The sequence below is a fragment of the Molossus molossus genome, unplaced genomic scaffold (assembly GCF_014108415.1).
Source record: "Molossus molossus isolate mMolMol1 unplaced genomic scaffold, mMolMol1.p scaffold_m16_p_8, whole genome shotgun sequence".
Classification (NCBI taxonomy): Eukaryota; Metazoa; Chordata; class Mammalia; order Chiroptera; family Molossidae; genus Molossus; species Molossus molossus.
In genome coordinates, this window is record NW_023425402.1 from 106,754,207 (window position 1) to 106,768,772 (window position 14,566).

Below are 14,566 nucleotides of genomic sequence, written 5' to 3' on the forward strand. Positions count from 1 at the left end.
TTTTCCTAGAGAATCTGTAATTTTAATTATATATTCATGTATTAATATGTAGCCTGCTACTTTTATACTTTTGAAAATACTTTTTGTATCTGTAGGTCCATTTAAAAAATTCCTGATTCTTATTTATGCATTTTCCCCCTTAATCACATTTTCTAAAGATTTGTTTACCTTTATTAATCTTTTCACAAGAAGTAGCATTTTTTGGTTCACCATCTCTATCACTGTTTATTTTCTATTTTATTAATTTCTGCTCTCTGTTACTAACTCCTACCTCGTGTTTCTTTCTCTAGTTTGAGATGAATTTAAAGCTGTATGTTTCTTTGTCCAAAACTCATTGGTTTTGATACATAGTTATTAATCCTTCATTTAAAAATATTTTCTTCTTGGATCCAAAAGTTCTAACTATTTTAACTTCCTGAGCTCATTAATTTTTTAGAATATTTTGCCCCCAGTAAATTTTTTTTTCCCCATTGTGGCCGGTAAACGTGGTAGAATTTATTGATATTTCCCTTGTGGCCTAGCACCTAGTCAAGTTGAGAGTGTTCTGTGTGTTTGGAAAAAATGTTCTCTCTTTGGGTCAGAGTTTCACTAATGGTACTGTTCAGCCTTTCCTTATTGTAACTTATTCTTTGTCCTGCTCCATTTGTCTTTTATACTTTGTATCTGGCTACCACTTTGGACAGGCCTCTAGAGAATGTCTTGTGTCCTGTTTCCCAGCTTAGCAGTTCTGTTCATAAGCTCTTCAGCCTTTCTGGGTGTGTGTGTGTGTGTGTATTTCAACATGGTTTCCAGTTGATGTATATTCACTACTTCCTGTTCTTTTTCCATGATGCCCCTTGGAAGAGGCTGTAAGGTTCTACTCTGGTTGCCCTATTCATTCTGGCTCCTTGGGCCCAGTTTCTTCGTTGGTGTTTATAATGTTTTAGTGGTGCTGGGGCCCTGTGGTCACTGGTGATTTCTGAGTGTGCTCTTTGTAGCAGGGCTCCTTCTGGACATGCGTTGCCTCTGTTGTGCAGCTGTGCGGATTCAGATGGAGGCAGTTGTGGAGCTTGGCTATAAATTGTTTTGGGGGAGGCCGGGGGATGGGCAGGGCGTTCCTCTGGCTGGTGTGTCTCTGTGGCTGGCCTTCGAGTCTTAGGTGCTTTTTCGCCCTCCCCATTGTGACCCCCAGCCTGTTCCTGCCAGGAGACAGCTGCTCAGCCCCTGTTGATGGCAGTTGGCAGGAGGCAGTGTGTTCTGCCTGCAGCTGGAGCCGGAGCGCTGGATTATTGAGTTGGCTGTGGCAGATCACTTCTTTTCTCTGGATCTCAGTTCCCTCCTCCAGTGAGATGGGCCCTGAGTTGGGAAGTTACTGTCCTGGTTTTGAATCCAGACTCTTCTCTTCACGAGTTGTGGGGCCTCTGGCAAGTTAGTGATCCCCTGAGGTCTTAGTTTCCTTCTGTGTCCAACCACGTTTTTAGGGTTGGTAGGAGAATCAGAATGCTTGTAGGTGGCTGGCCTGTTGCCAGTGTTCATGAATGGTGGGGGTGGCAGCGATTGCTTTTTCTCTGCAAGTTGGGGCTGCTGTGTTAACTAGAGATATTTTTAGCCTGTTCTTTTGTACCCCCAGGTTCCCACTAGTGCTTTGGGGCTTCTGCCTCACCAGAGAGCCTTTCTTATTTATCTTTTATGCATTGGCACTCCATGTAAGAATCCTTTGGAGAAGGCAACGTTTCCATCGTTTAAAAAAGTTTTAAAACCACTGGACTGTATGATTCTTGGGGTCCATTTTGCATCCAAAGTGCTGTGGTTTCGAGGTATGTATCCTTCAGGATTCCTTCAGTTTCGAGTAGCAGAAAGCCCAACTCAGATTCCCTGAAACAAGGAGGAGCTTGAGGGTAGGAGGTGTGGGGTTTGGGCTGGTGCCAGGTGCCATATGTCGGGAGGCCCGGGGCCCCTTCCTGCAGTTTTCTTGGCTTCGTCCTCCTTCCTGTTGTGGCTGCTGCATTTCTGTCAGAGTCCAAAAGTCCCAGAGAAATCCCAACCCCCTTCTGCATGGGCGGCAGTGGTCAGAGGGGCCCCCACCCTCAGACCTCACCAGGTGGGAAGGGGGACAAGGACGCAGGCCAGTGGGAGGGTTGGGAAAGTGCGTCGGGGAACCACTGTGCTGAACGAGAAACAGCTGCCGCAGGCTCGGGTGCCGAGGTGCCCAGAGCCCTGCGTCATCTGCCTATTTCTGTGCTTGTGTGGAGCAGTGCAGAGGCAGGTGCTGTGGGTTCTCCACACTGGGGGAGTCCCAGGCCCTCTGGTTCCTGTGACACTTGCCCTTCTGATCAGCTGGCAACTTTTGGTGGGATTTTCCTTTTGTTTTTGCACTTTTCGATCCCCAGGGCCAGCGTGCTTCCTTGAACACAGGAGGACAGCATCCCCAGGCCGGGAGCAGATTCCTACGCGCAGTTCTGACCGTGCCGGGAGAGCTGGAGGGAATCGAGATTGTGAAAGTCTTAATCTCAGTTTTGTTCCAGCACAGGGAGGGACTAGGGGCAGATCGAGGAACGAGGAACGTGGCAACAGTGAAAAGTGGCTTTTGAAGTTCGGTTGCCAGTGGATGGCCTGGGAGGAAAGCTCAGACGCTGTGTCTTCCCGGGGCCGTGTGCTCATCCTGTTCGTGTCCTCCGCTCACGTGCGTGTGCCTGGGACGTGGAGCGCTTGGTCAGGAGCCCAGCGATTACTGGGGCTTGATTGTGTATGAAATTAACTTGTTGCCATCTGTAGCTTATCTCTATCTAAAACCAGTTCCACATTCTAAAATACTGTTTTGTACTAAAAACAACAAAAACTTCCCCAGCAGTTCCTACTCCTCACCTTTGGCTTGTACAGAGAAACCCCACACCACCGGCATGGAAGTGCTGAAGAAGTGGGTTCCTAGAAGTGACAGGGGTGCGTCTCACTGAGTCACCCTCAGATCCCTCCAGGGCCCCGCCCCCTGCCATCTGCCGTAGAGGTGTGACCACAGACAGAGAGAAGCCAGCTGCCTCTCTCTCCTGTGTGTTTAGAGTTGGCCCCTTGGAGGAGGCAGAGGAGTTAATGGCTTTGGTTGACATTCTGAGGCGGTGGGGGCGGGGAGCGGGCTGCTCTCTGTGGGGTGCGCCCTCCCTGGCCTTTCTGTAAGATGATGTTTAGCAGAGACCATGTAGGAAATGAAAGAGTGAACTATGCATCTAATTGGGGGGGTGCTCTCTGGAGGAAGCATCGAAGACACGCTTGGGAAATGGCGAAGGGGCCGCAGTGGCCGAGAGGAGACTGGAAGGAGAGGACAGGGAGTGGGCTGAGAGCTGCCGGGGGGACTCTGGCTTTCATTCTGGGGGGAAGGAGCCTGGGAGGACTTTGAGCAGAGGAGTGACGTAGGCTAGGCGTGGCCCACGGGGGAAGCTGAGATTTTTGATAGACCAGGTAAGAAATCCCAGTAGGCTGGACCAGGGATGTAGCGCTGGGTGTGGTGGAAAGTGGTTCTGATGTGACAAAGGTAAAGCTGCTACGATTCGCTGAGGGTTGGCTGTGGGTGCGAGAAGGGAAAGAATTGCTTGGTGCAGCGGGAAGAATGGAGTTGCCATTTTCAGAGATGGGGAGGGCTGCAGGAGGAGCACGTCTAGGGAAGAGAAGGGGTTTGGCTTGGTTGTGTTGGTGTGAGAGGCCTGCTGGACATCTGAGTGGGGGTTGGGTGGGCAGTTAGCACTGTGCTCTGGGATTAGGGCAGCGCTGTGGGCCGGGGGTATCCATCTGGGAGCTGCCATGGTGCCGCTGGAAAGCTCCTGGATGGGGTGGCCGAGGGTGTGAAGGAGGTGTGCCCACGACGGGACCAGCAGAGGAGGCCGACCAGGAGCTGCTGGGAGACAGGCTGAGAACGAGAGAGCGATGTCTTGGGAGGACGTGGTCACACTGAGCATTCAGTAACATGAGGACCAGGACTGACTGCTGGGTTTCCCACGTGGAGGTCTTTAGTGACCGTGACCCAGGCTTCGGTGGAGACTTGGGTGAGAGCCGGGTCGGGTTGGAGGAGGATGGGAGGACAGGATGTGGAGACAGTGAGTCTGGACCACCCTTCGGAGGAGTTGGCCGGAAAAGGGCTCAGAGAAATGGGTGGTCGCTGCCCTGGAATGCGGGGCCAGGGGGTGTTGTAACTGTGGGCGGCTCCCTGGAGAAGCGGGGGTGGGGGAGCAGAGACAGGAAGCAGACCCGGCTGTGGGAGCGCTGTCCCCGTGGGCAGTGCCGGAGCCAGGGCGCAGGTGCGGGCACAGGCAGCGTGTGAGGGCCCTGCCGGCGTGTCGGTAGCTTCGAGGGCGACGTGGACGTTTCCAGTCCGTCTTCCTCCAGGCCTGGGAAGCAGGAGCCTCACGAAGGCTGGCCACTCAACAAACGGCTGCTTTTTCTCCACGACTCACGTTGGAGTCGCTGAGCAACAGCGTGTGAAGCTCATTCTGTGAATGTGAGGGGCGTGAAGTTAGTTGCTCGAGGAATATTCCTCTTGTTCTTTTTAAAATCTTTCCAGGATGAAGTGAGAGAATGCTGTTCTTTTTAAAGGAAAACATGTGGCGGATGCTGGCGGGCACCAGGAGCGTGTGTTTCCTTTTCAGGTGTTGCTGAGCCCCGTGTGCCAGTCTGACCCTTGACCCCAGCATCCACAAGCAGAGACAAATGAGCATAATGAGCTGACCGCCCAGCACCTAGGAAGGCGGACCTTCCTCCCTTCCTGCCTCCGTAGGTAGGGCGGGCTCTGAAGGAAGGACGCTGTCTGGGAATGGTCTCTGGGACATTGGTGACGCCCGATTCGGGGACTGAGAATTAAGGTTTGAATTCTCTACCGGGGACTGGGCTGACTTTCAAGGCAGTTAGAGTCAGACATCCGTGTAATTGAGAAGGAGGTTTAGCCTATAATCCCACCCTTCCTTATGCATGTGAGGGACAGAGCATGAGAACATCCAGGTAATTACTCTGGTTCCTAGCAGGTCCTCCCAGGGCCAGGTTAGGGTTGATGTACTGGCTCGTGTCCCAGTACCTCAGGGTGGAGCCGAGCAGAAGCGCGGAAGGTGTCACAAAGGGAGGCCCGGCAGTTCTCTCTGGTAGCTTCACATTGTGGAGGCCGCTTGCCGATGTGCGAGTGTCCCACGCGTGGCGTTGCAGCGAGAGCGCCTGAGGAACAGCACGTCCTGCCCCCTCCTCCTCCTCCGCCAGAAGTTCGAGGTTCAGAAGTCTGTTCTGCTGGCGGTTGGTATAGGCTCAGGGTCGGCCCAGAGTGGCTGCCCTGTCCTCGTGGTCCCAGGAGGCTGCTGGTGTGTGTGTGTGTGTCTTCCTGTCCTGAGCCCCAGAGGCTCAGGGTATATGTGTGCCCTGGACCTCCCCCCACTTCTCTTGCTCGCTTGAGCTCCGTCTACTCAGAGGAGGTGGCCCAAGACAAGATCCTGCCCCCTCCCTGTCCTCACCAGCGTCACCTGGCATTCCTCTAGGAGGCCCCACACCAACTTACCTTTTTTTGTAAACTTAACTTTTAGCGGTCTGAATCCTTTTGTTGATCCAGACGAAAGCCGTCCATCATAGTCTCTCAGACGCTCTCTGTTCCCAGTCTCGGTTTTCCTGGCAGTGACCTTTTGGGGTGGCTCAGCTTTGCAGACCAGGAAGCTGGGGCTCAGAGAAATGAAGCATGACTCACACAGCTGGTCCGGGTGGGGCAGGAGTCAGGGCCTGGTCTGTGGGCTCTTCCTGCTGTTGCCATGCCCCTTTCGTAGTGACACGCGGCTCCCTGTTTCACAGGAGTCTGTCCGTCACTCATGTGCTGGTTTGAAAAGCTCTCTGGGCCCCTGCTGCCCGCCCCCCCCCCGCCTCCCGGCGCCCGATGCTCCAGCGTGGACCTCGCGGCTCCTTTCGGCCGGACCCCTCTAGCCAACTGGCTTCCTGCTCCCGGACCCTGTGGAACCACCAGGGGAGACTGTCTGGCACTTCTTGCCTCTTTTTCTTCTTTCTTTTTCGCAGGCCCCATATCTTTTCCACAGCTTTGTGGGTTTGTTAGAATAGGAAGTGAAGTGCTTCCTGTATGAGCTTTGGCCATGCTGTGTCAAACGCATTGTCCCCCCGCCTTCAGATCAAGGTGTAGATTATCAGGCCAAATCGGACTTTTCTCTTTCAATGTCAGCAGCAGAAAGTTGTTGACAAAAGTGGGCACATTCTGCTGCGAACGTCCGGGTTAGAAACCTTGCCTCTTTCTGTGCCCTCTTTCCGCCTGCCCCTCCTCCCTTTTTCCTTCCCCTTCGTAGTGTAGGGACTGTTCCAGATTTTTGAAGGGTACGGGGCTGGATGTATGAGCTGAGAAACTCTCAGATCATGATAAGGGGCAGCCGTGAGCCAAACCATTTCCTCAGTGTTCTGGTAGAGGACTTGGATGCTTGCCAGACTAGGAAAATCCCGTTTCTTCTTCTTTTATTTATTGATTTTTAGAGAGAGGGAAGGGGTTGGGGGGAGACAGAGAGAAAGAAAGAAACATCGATTTGTTGTTCCACTTATTTCTGCATTCATTGGTTGCTTCTTGTATGTGCCTTGACTGGGTATGGAACCCAAAACCCTGGTGTATCGAATGATGCTCTAACCAACTGAGCTACTTGGCCAGGGCCGGAAAATTGTTTTTGACGCTCAGATTGGAGAGACTTTGCATCCCCCTTGTCCCCCAACTTTTAGATTGCGGCTCACTCTAAATCCAGAAAGACAGCCCTCTAGCCAGTGGTCGCACTGTGTGAATTTAGCTCATATGTCATCAACTCTTTTTTTTTTTTTTTTAAGGAAACCAAATTCTAGATTTATACATGCTTATTAATTTTATTACTGATTCCTCTATTCTGCTTTATATACCGATACTTGCAGGTCAGCAATAAAATGTTTAATACCTACGTGACCATCACTGTGACCCTGAGACTCCGGGGAACCACGGAACTGGGACATATTTCACAAGCCTCTGGCCGTGTGGCTGCTCGTGAGGCAAGGTCGGCATGCGAGTTGACCTTGTTGGAGGGAAGGAACTCCGATTTCCAGAGGGGTTGGGCATACCACACATTGTATAATTGAATTTTATGTACTCTGTTCGAGATGTTAGCTGATTTTAAAATGAAAGAACCCCAGATGATGTGTTACAAGGTATTGTAGTTCTGCATGTGCAAAGTTGAGAGTTGAGAGGTGTCACAGTGTCAGTGTCAAATGCTTTAAGAAGTATTGTCCTGTTGTACCCCTCTGGCGTTTTCTATTGAATTGTCTCTTTTGGACAGAAGTGTGACCCAGGGGAGATGGCTGTGCATTTCTCCTGGTGCGCCCTGGCCCCGGGGCGGGTGCGTGGCAGCGGGCTTGCTCTGCAGTGCTGCCCCTGGGCTGGGTGCGTCTTGCCAGGCTGGGCCCTCGTGCAGCGTCTGCTGGAGCAGTGTTGGGAAAGTTGAAACGCCTTCCTGTCTCTGGGTTGGTTGACAGTGTGCTTCCTTCTAATTGGTAATCTGCCAGCACCTTTCAGGATATTATGAAATTTAAACCAAATGAGGTTAAAATGGAACCTCTGTGCCACTGAACAGACACGGACTGAGTGCAGTCGTCCACAATGGTTTTGGCACAGGCCGTGGGATTCCAGTCGGGGCAGACAGTCTTCAGCTTTCTCTAAGGGAAGGACTCAGCCTGTGTGCTCAGCATATATGGTGAAATTAATTGTCCACATCTACGGCACATTTCAGCCACACAGGTCACTTAAAGATCAGAGGTCTCTTAAAGTGATTTACTTTGGGTATGACTTCTGTTCCCTGCCCTGTCCCTGCTGGGTCTGATGGTTGGATTGGGGGCTGTTTTCCGAGTCACAAGGACACTGTTGGTGTTTGTTGGGGTCTGTGAAGGGCAGCTCTGTGCGCTGAGGGGGCATGTTAGAGGAGGGTGAACATGAGATGGGAACAGTACAGGTGTGTGTGTTCCTTCACAGTGGGTGAGTGGGTGAGTGCAGCCAGTGGAAGGGGCTGATTGCCTTTCCGTGGAAGCCAGTGGGACGGGGCAACACTACAGTAGGCGCTGCCTCTGGCGCCTGGTCCTTCGAACTGTGCAAAAGAGGGCTGGGTGGGGGTGGGGTGTATCCAGCAGAAGATAAACATCTGGGGAAGAGCTTGAACTAGGAAAAGGACATCACCTTTTTTTTTTTGGTACATGCCCCTAGCGGGATCCGAACCCGGGACTCTGGTCCGCAGGCCGACGCTCCAACCACTGAGCCAAACCGGCGAGGGAAGGACATCACCTGTTGATCACTGTAATAGGGTGCAGCCTGGATCTTCCAGAGGTTCTCAGCTCTTTCTCGGGGGCCATCCTCAGATGGACTCACTGACTCCGGAAACCTGTGCGAATATGTCATTTCAGTGGCATTACGAAATGTCACTAGGTAGCAACTCTACATTTTGTGGAATGTTTAGCCAGGTTCAGTGTTGTAATTGAAACTAAATGTTTTCTGAAAAGTCAAAGACACTTTTAAGCATTGAAAGTAAGAGAGGCAGTTTCTTGTCGTGGTGAAGCTTTTGCCCCCGGGGCTCAGGAGGACCTGGACTAATTCCTGGCCTTGTCATTTCTCAACTGTGTGATGTTGGGCAAGGAGTTTGCCTGATTCTTCTGAGCTTTGAGCTCTGATTCCAAAGTTGGAACTCGGTAGAGGTGAATAATGGCAGTGAGTGCTTGGTGGCTTTGCTCTGAAGATGTGCTGTGATCTACTGGCCACGTGTCCTTCTTCCACCATCAGTCAGTGTTGATTCTGTGCCTGCCCGGTGTTCTGGGGGGGGAGGGCCTCATTGTCCTGAGCAGCACACATTGGGGTCCCTGAGAAGATCTGGCCTTGCCCGATGGGAGAGGCCAGCGGGGTGGGAGTCAGAGCCGCGGATCCAGGTGGCGAGCCCATGCGGTCCAGAGGATGTGGCTGTACATGTCCATCGAGCATCATCAGGTTTGCTTTGAAATGGATTTGGATGTTTTGGGAGCAGGAGGGGACATTGGCTAACTACATTTTACACTCTGGAAAATGAGGTGTAGAATGACAAGGGTTTTGCTTACTTTTGCTGATTTTCAAAGCCAAGGTTCTTGCATAGATCGTTTTGTGTCCAGAAGAGCAATTCTGACTGGGGATGGGCTGCCTTCTGTGAGGATATTAACTGCCTTTCGCAAGGCTGGGCCAGTGGACAGGGCTTCTGGTGATGCTTCCCGTTGACCATCTGCTTCCTTGGGCCTTTGTGGTCCAGACTGCTCCACCCTCTGGGTCCCCTCGTGTGCCTCGGCTGAGGTGGAGGATAGCCTCGAGCCCGAGTGGCTTTTGGAAGGCTTGACCCTGGCATGGATACTAGACTTTCAAGAAAATGCCCGAACTCCCCTGCTGCAGGAATGGCTTGTAGAGCAGATATATTTAAAACATTCGTGTGTGTGTTTGAGTGAAGATTACATTTCCACACAGCTTGCAAATATTTTCTTCCAGAGGTTTGTTTCTTGCCAAAAATTTAAATTTTAACGTTACAGCTTAGTTTTCATTTTGATCTAATATGTTGGTCTCATTTTTTTTGCTGTCTGTTTTTTTCCCCGTCTTTACTTGTATAAGCCCAAATGGCTCCGTGCAGGAGAGAGACTTTTCTGTGAATCTCAGCTGAATGGTCTCCTTGGCCGCTGAGCGAGTCGCACAGTCGGGCCCCTAATCTGGGCTGTCCTTGTTCACTTCAGGTAGGGAATTTTTTAGTGGGCAAGCTTTTGGACAAAAGTTTATTATTCCTAAAAGATATCATTAAATTTTATTTAGTCTGTAATACTTTTATTGTTTCTGAAACCATTTTCTGGTTCTCTAACATGATCATGGTGCTTTTAAATGTTAGAATGCATTTAAGGGTGATTTCAGCCAGGGTTTCCTGGCAGCTCCGCCTTGAGTCTGGCACGGGTTAGCGCCATCGAGGTCCAAACACGGAATTTCCTTAAACAGTGCTATCAGATATTTATATGACTTCCAAGTTTATTATGAAATAGTCTTTAAAAAATATTTATTACCAGCAGAAGCATATCTAGATAACAATTTAATCTAACTAGTGTGCATACCAGAATATACAACAGTTTCTGGAAAATGTTTCATGAGTTTTCAGATAAATTATTTCAACTCAATGATTGTTCCTGCGTTCCCAATGATAAAAGGCACTAGGCATGTCTTTTGTTTTGAAACAGACGTAAGTCCCTTGGACTCAGGGTGTTTCAAGTATTGATGGTCTGCAGATGCCTTGGTACTGAAGCTTAGAGACGTGCCGTGGCTGTCCCTTCCTTTGTAAGCGATGTGACTGAGGACTTCATCCATGTGCTGTGGACTGGCTGTGTGAGGCGCGGAGGGCACCAGCCTGAGGGGCCGCCCTGTGCTCAGTGGGTAAATCAACCCCTGAAAAAAGCCAGCACTCAAGTGCTTACATAGGACCTTCCCTTCCTACTCACATAAGCACTTTTCATTTTGATAAATCTTGACAAAGCAAATATGAAATGCACACAGAGAAAATAAACGTAATCGAATGGAGCAACACTTTTCCTTTCTAGGGACCCTGATTTCCAGAGAAGTGGGACAATATCCCCCATTTTTCTCTTTTTCATCTCTTTGCTGCTCCCCAAACACATACTCTTTACATCTATCTTATTTAAATATTATGTCTGTAAAAACAGTAGCGCACTGTTTTGTTTTGTTTTTTTTAAAGCATAGCATTTTAGGTATCGCATGGATTTCTTTAGAATTGATGCCTACCAGTCAGCTCATTCTAAAATGATACTTTGTACACCTCTCTTGAATATTTAAGATTGTGAAACACCTTGATGAGGCCACTGTTCACGTATACATTTGAAGTCTAGTATCCTGGAAGAACTTAGTCATGACTCCCAAACAAGAGGTTAGCAGTTTCCATAACTAACCGTGATTAATAGACAAGTGTTACTAATACTCTGCAAATAAAAACACTAGCTTAAAAATCTAAGGAAAGATCATAGGGTCTTCTCTTCCAGGGGCCTTCCTTTGCCTCAAGTACAAAATCAAAACTACTTCCTTTAATCTGCGAGGCCCCTTATAACGGGGGCCGTCTCCTTGACCACCCCTTCTGCCGTCCGCCTCCACCTGCTCCAGCCACAAAACCGCCTTCCTTTCGTTCCCATCAACCTGCCTCAGGACCTCGCACTGGCCTACCCCTCTGTTGGAATATTCTTCTCACCTTATCTCCCCCTGGGTCGCTTCTTTTGTTATTCAAGCCTCAGGGCAAATATCCTCTCTGAGGACTTCCTCCCAAGTAGTTGCTCAGTCTCTTCTGTCGGGTGAGCAATGGCTGTTTTTGTCCCAGCAGCACCTGCCGGTAGGTGGAATTATCCTGTGTGTTTGTTTTCTTGTTTATTTTCTGTTCTCAACTGGAACACACACCAGGAGGGCAGCGGTCTTGTGTGTGTGCTCTGATCATTCTGTACCCACTGCCTCTGCAATAAGTTCTTAAGAATGTTTGTGAAGCGAATGAAAAAGGTTAATGAAGGTCAAAGGAAACAGGCCTTTATTGATGACTTTCTCCTGCCTGGTAACACTGGCTTATTTTCTCCTGCCGCCTTACCATCCCGACTTGAGATGGCTCTGAGGTGTCCCTGGGGCGGAAGGGGAGTTCAGTGGTACCTGCTTCCAAGCTGCCGTCAACCACGGTGGCACTCAGCAAGCACACCAGCCTGTTTTTCAGGGTTCCAGCAGTTCAGGGGCTGTCTGAACTTCCGGGGCAATAGTCTGCCAGCTGCCTGAATGCTTGTGGTGCTCATAGCCCTTGGCTTCTAGGCAGGTGGATGCGATCAGTCCCCAGACCTGCGTGCAGAATGCTGAGCTTCCTGCCCCCAGTCCACAGTGGGGTTCATCCACTGCTGGGTGGGCTACTGGGGAGACTTCTAGGCCGGAGGGTGTGCCGCTGGTGTTTTCTGCCCAGTCCTTGCCCTGATGCGTGGGGAAAGGGCTCCCCGGGCAGTGCGCTCCTTCCTGAGGGAGTGCCTGTCATCGTCCGGGTGCTGTGCGGTGGTAGGAAACTCGCTGCACCTGGGTGGTAGTGGTGACCTTCCAGGCTCCCCCCAGGCCCTCCCCGAGTCCTGGGGGGCCGACCCTGAGCAACTCTGAGTGACTTGATTTCTCTCTCACCGTTCTGTTCACACAGTCTCTTTGCATTTTCCAGGGAACTTTTTAGCCACATTTCTCCTCCTCTGTCTCTGCCCTGGCTGAGGAAATGACCCTCAGTTTACAGAATGGACGGAACATTCTCCCTGTCAGACGGGAGAAGTGAGACTCATTGTTTTGACAGAACTAACAAGCCATTATTTTGTCCCAAGTATGCAGATTCATTCATTAACAATTACTCAATAGCTACGTTGCCAGAGGTTTGAACACACACTGAGTTTTTTTTAATCCTCACCCAAGGATATGCTTTTTAAATTGAATTTTAGAGAGAGGAAGGGGCAAAGAGAGAGAGAGAGAGAGCGCATAAGAGAGATCAAACCTGAAACCTAGGTATGTGCCCATACCTAGGTAGGTTGAATCGAACCTACAACCTTTTGGTGTATAGGGCATTGCTCCAATCAACCGAACCGCCGGGCCAGGGCACACATGAGTCATAATGCTTGTGAAATTTGTGTGGCAGTGGGTCAGCCTACAGTAAGTCTGATTTTGAATCAGATAGTGAACTCATTGCACAACTTCGTCTTGTCAGCTCTGATCTGAGTTGTAGCTGTAAAAAGTAAAACCAGAAGTCGAACTGTCTTTCATGCCTCAACCGGTTTTTAAAATAAAATAAACAAAGTAAAAAACACTCTTTGGCTTTTCAGCATTCCAGTGTGATTTGAACAGTTACTGTCTTACATCAACATGCTTCTTGAGCAATTACTTATCTGAGTTGATACTTTTAAGTGGACGGTAGAATTTTAAGAATTTTGATGATTGTTGAGTCTTGAGGTGGCCTCACGGGCGGATTGAACCAGAGCGAGGTGGTATTTAGTGGTTTCTGCCCTGGCTTCTAGTCAACTTGACGTAGTGGACTTCACTATTTTTGGCTAATGAAAGTTGTGGTAGTCTTAAGCAAATGTGGCTTGAATATAAAACTGGAGAGAAGTTTAATTATTGGCAGATCACTGACAGTGACAAATTGTTTTTCTTCCTTTTCAGTTATACATGGGAAGCTGTTGATACCAAAAATCACATGCTTTACAAAATCAGCGTGTGTGGAAGTGTGGGTCTCGCCCAGTGCGGGCCATCGAGTGCTGTCTGTATGCGGGACATGAAGACAGGCAGCTACCGCTCCGTGGGTAAGTCTGTCCTTACTTCCTGAATGTGCACTGTCCCCGTTTTGCAAAAATGATTCCATGAATATATAGCTATCTGCACAGCGGTGTATGCTTAGAATACAGAATGTACATTTTATGTTCTGTCACAGTTAGAAGTGGTAACAGTTTGTCCAGCGTCCATCAGATTCGGTCCCTTCCATCAGCGCAGCGGCTTTGAACTGGTGAGCCTCAAAAGTTTGTAAAACATCGGCACCTGACTGCTGAGGGCACTAACCTCTTTTCCCTTCGATTGTCATATAAAAAAAATGACAACAGCTAACACAACAATAGCTGTCTGGTGGGAATGAATAAAAATTATACCAATTTTTTTTTTTTTTTGGTCAGCTTGGCAAGAAATATATTTTTTGGTGTGCCATAGAATTTTAGTAATTTGTTTATGTGTGCCATGAGAGGAAAAAGTTTGGACATTGCTGATAGTGGACACTGTGCTGCCAATCATTACGAAGAATTATGCACATTTGTATTTATTGACCTACAAGGCTGTGTCCTGTATGGCTCTGCCTTCTCATGCTTTTCTTAAACTCTGTCTTTACTCTCTCCCTCCCCCACTCATCTCCTCTAGCATCAGCCCTTGCCCCTTGTAACGTTCTGCTTGTTTCTGTGGTTCCCTGATTCTCAGGCAGTCCGTATTCACATGGGGTCAAAGATGGTCATTGGTTTTAGGCTTACATTAAACATTAAAGAGTCCTAAGGACTGGCAGTCCTAGAGAAACAAGTGCATACCTTTCCTTCCTGGGGCTCATTTCATTTCCCCATATGCCCTCCTTTTGGATCACGATCCCCTTCCCCTGGGGAGGATGATGGGTCCAAGGACAATGCCAACTCTGCCAACTTATGTTGGAGCCGGAAAGGGCAGCTGCCTAAATGAAAAGACGAAGGGAAGACATAAAAGCATCTGGTGTCGTCATCCTTGGATGTGGTGGCATGGATGTCCACCAAGGCAGTTTGGTGCAGTCTCATGGTGAAGGGCGGTTACGGATGGAGACAGCGGGTGACGGTGCGGTAGATTTTGGCGATGGGAGGGGCAGCATACTGTGGTAGCTCTGCATGCCATTTTGAATGGAAATTCCTAATACAGTTATAAAAGCTTTTTAGCAAGTAATGTTTAGAGCAAGGAGAGTACAGCCTTCAAGGTCTGCTGGTGGAGGCCTAGCTCCTTTTGGTTTCCCTGTCTCCCATAGGG

At 49.5% G+C, this 14,566-nt stretch overlaps 1 protein-coding gene across 2 annotated transcripts in view; it reads left to right on the plus strand.

Annotated features, from left to right (window-relative positions):
* IGF2R (insulin like growth factor 2 receptor) overlaps positions 1-14,566 on the plus strand; it is a 99,058-nt gene that overhangs the window by 6,100 nt on the left and 78,392 nt on the right. Inside the window, exons 1-2 of one of the 2 annotated variants that reach the window (XM_036248040.1) lie at positions 1,669-1,796; positions 13,205-13,344. In XM_036248040.1, coding sequence (XP_036103933.1) covers positions 13,239-13,344 — 106 coding nt within the window. In that variant the 5' untranslated portion in view covers positions 1,669-1,796; positions 13,205-13,238. Of the gene's footprint in view, positions 1-1,668; positions 1,797-13,204; positions 13,345-14,566 lie in introns of those variants that run through there. The other variant, XM_036248039.1, reaches the window with a different exon arrangement.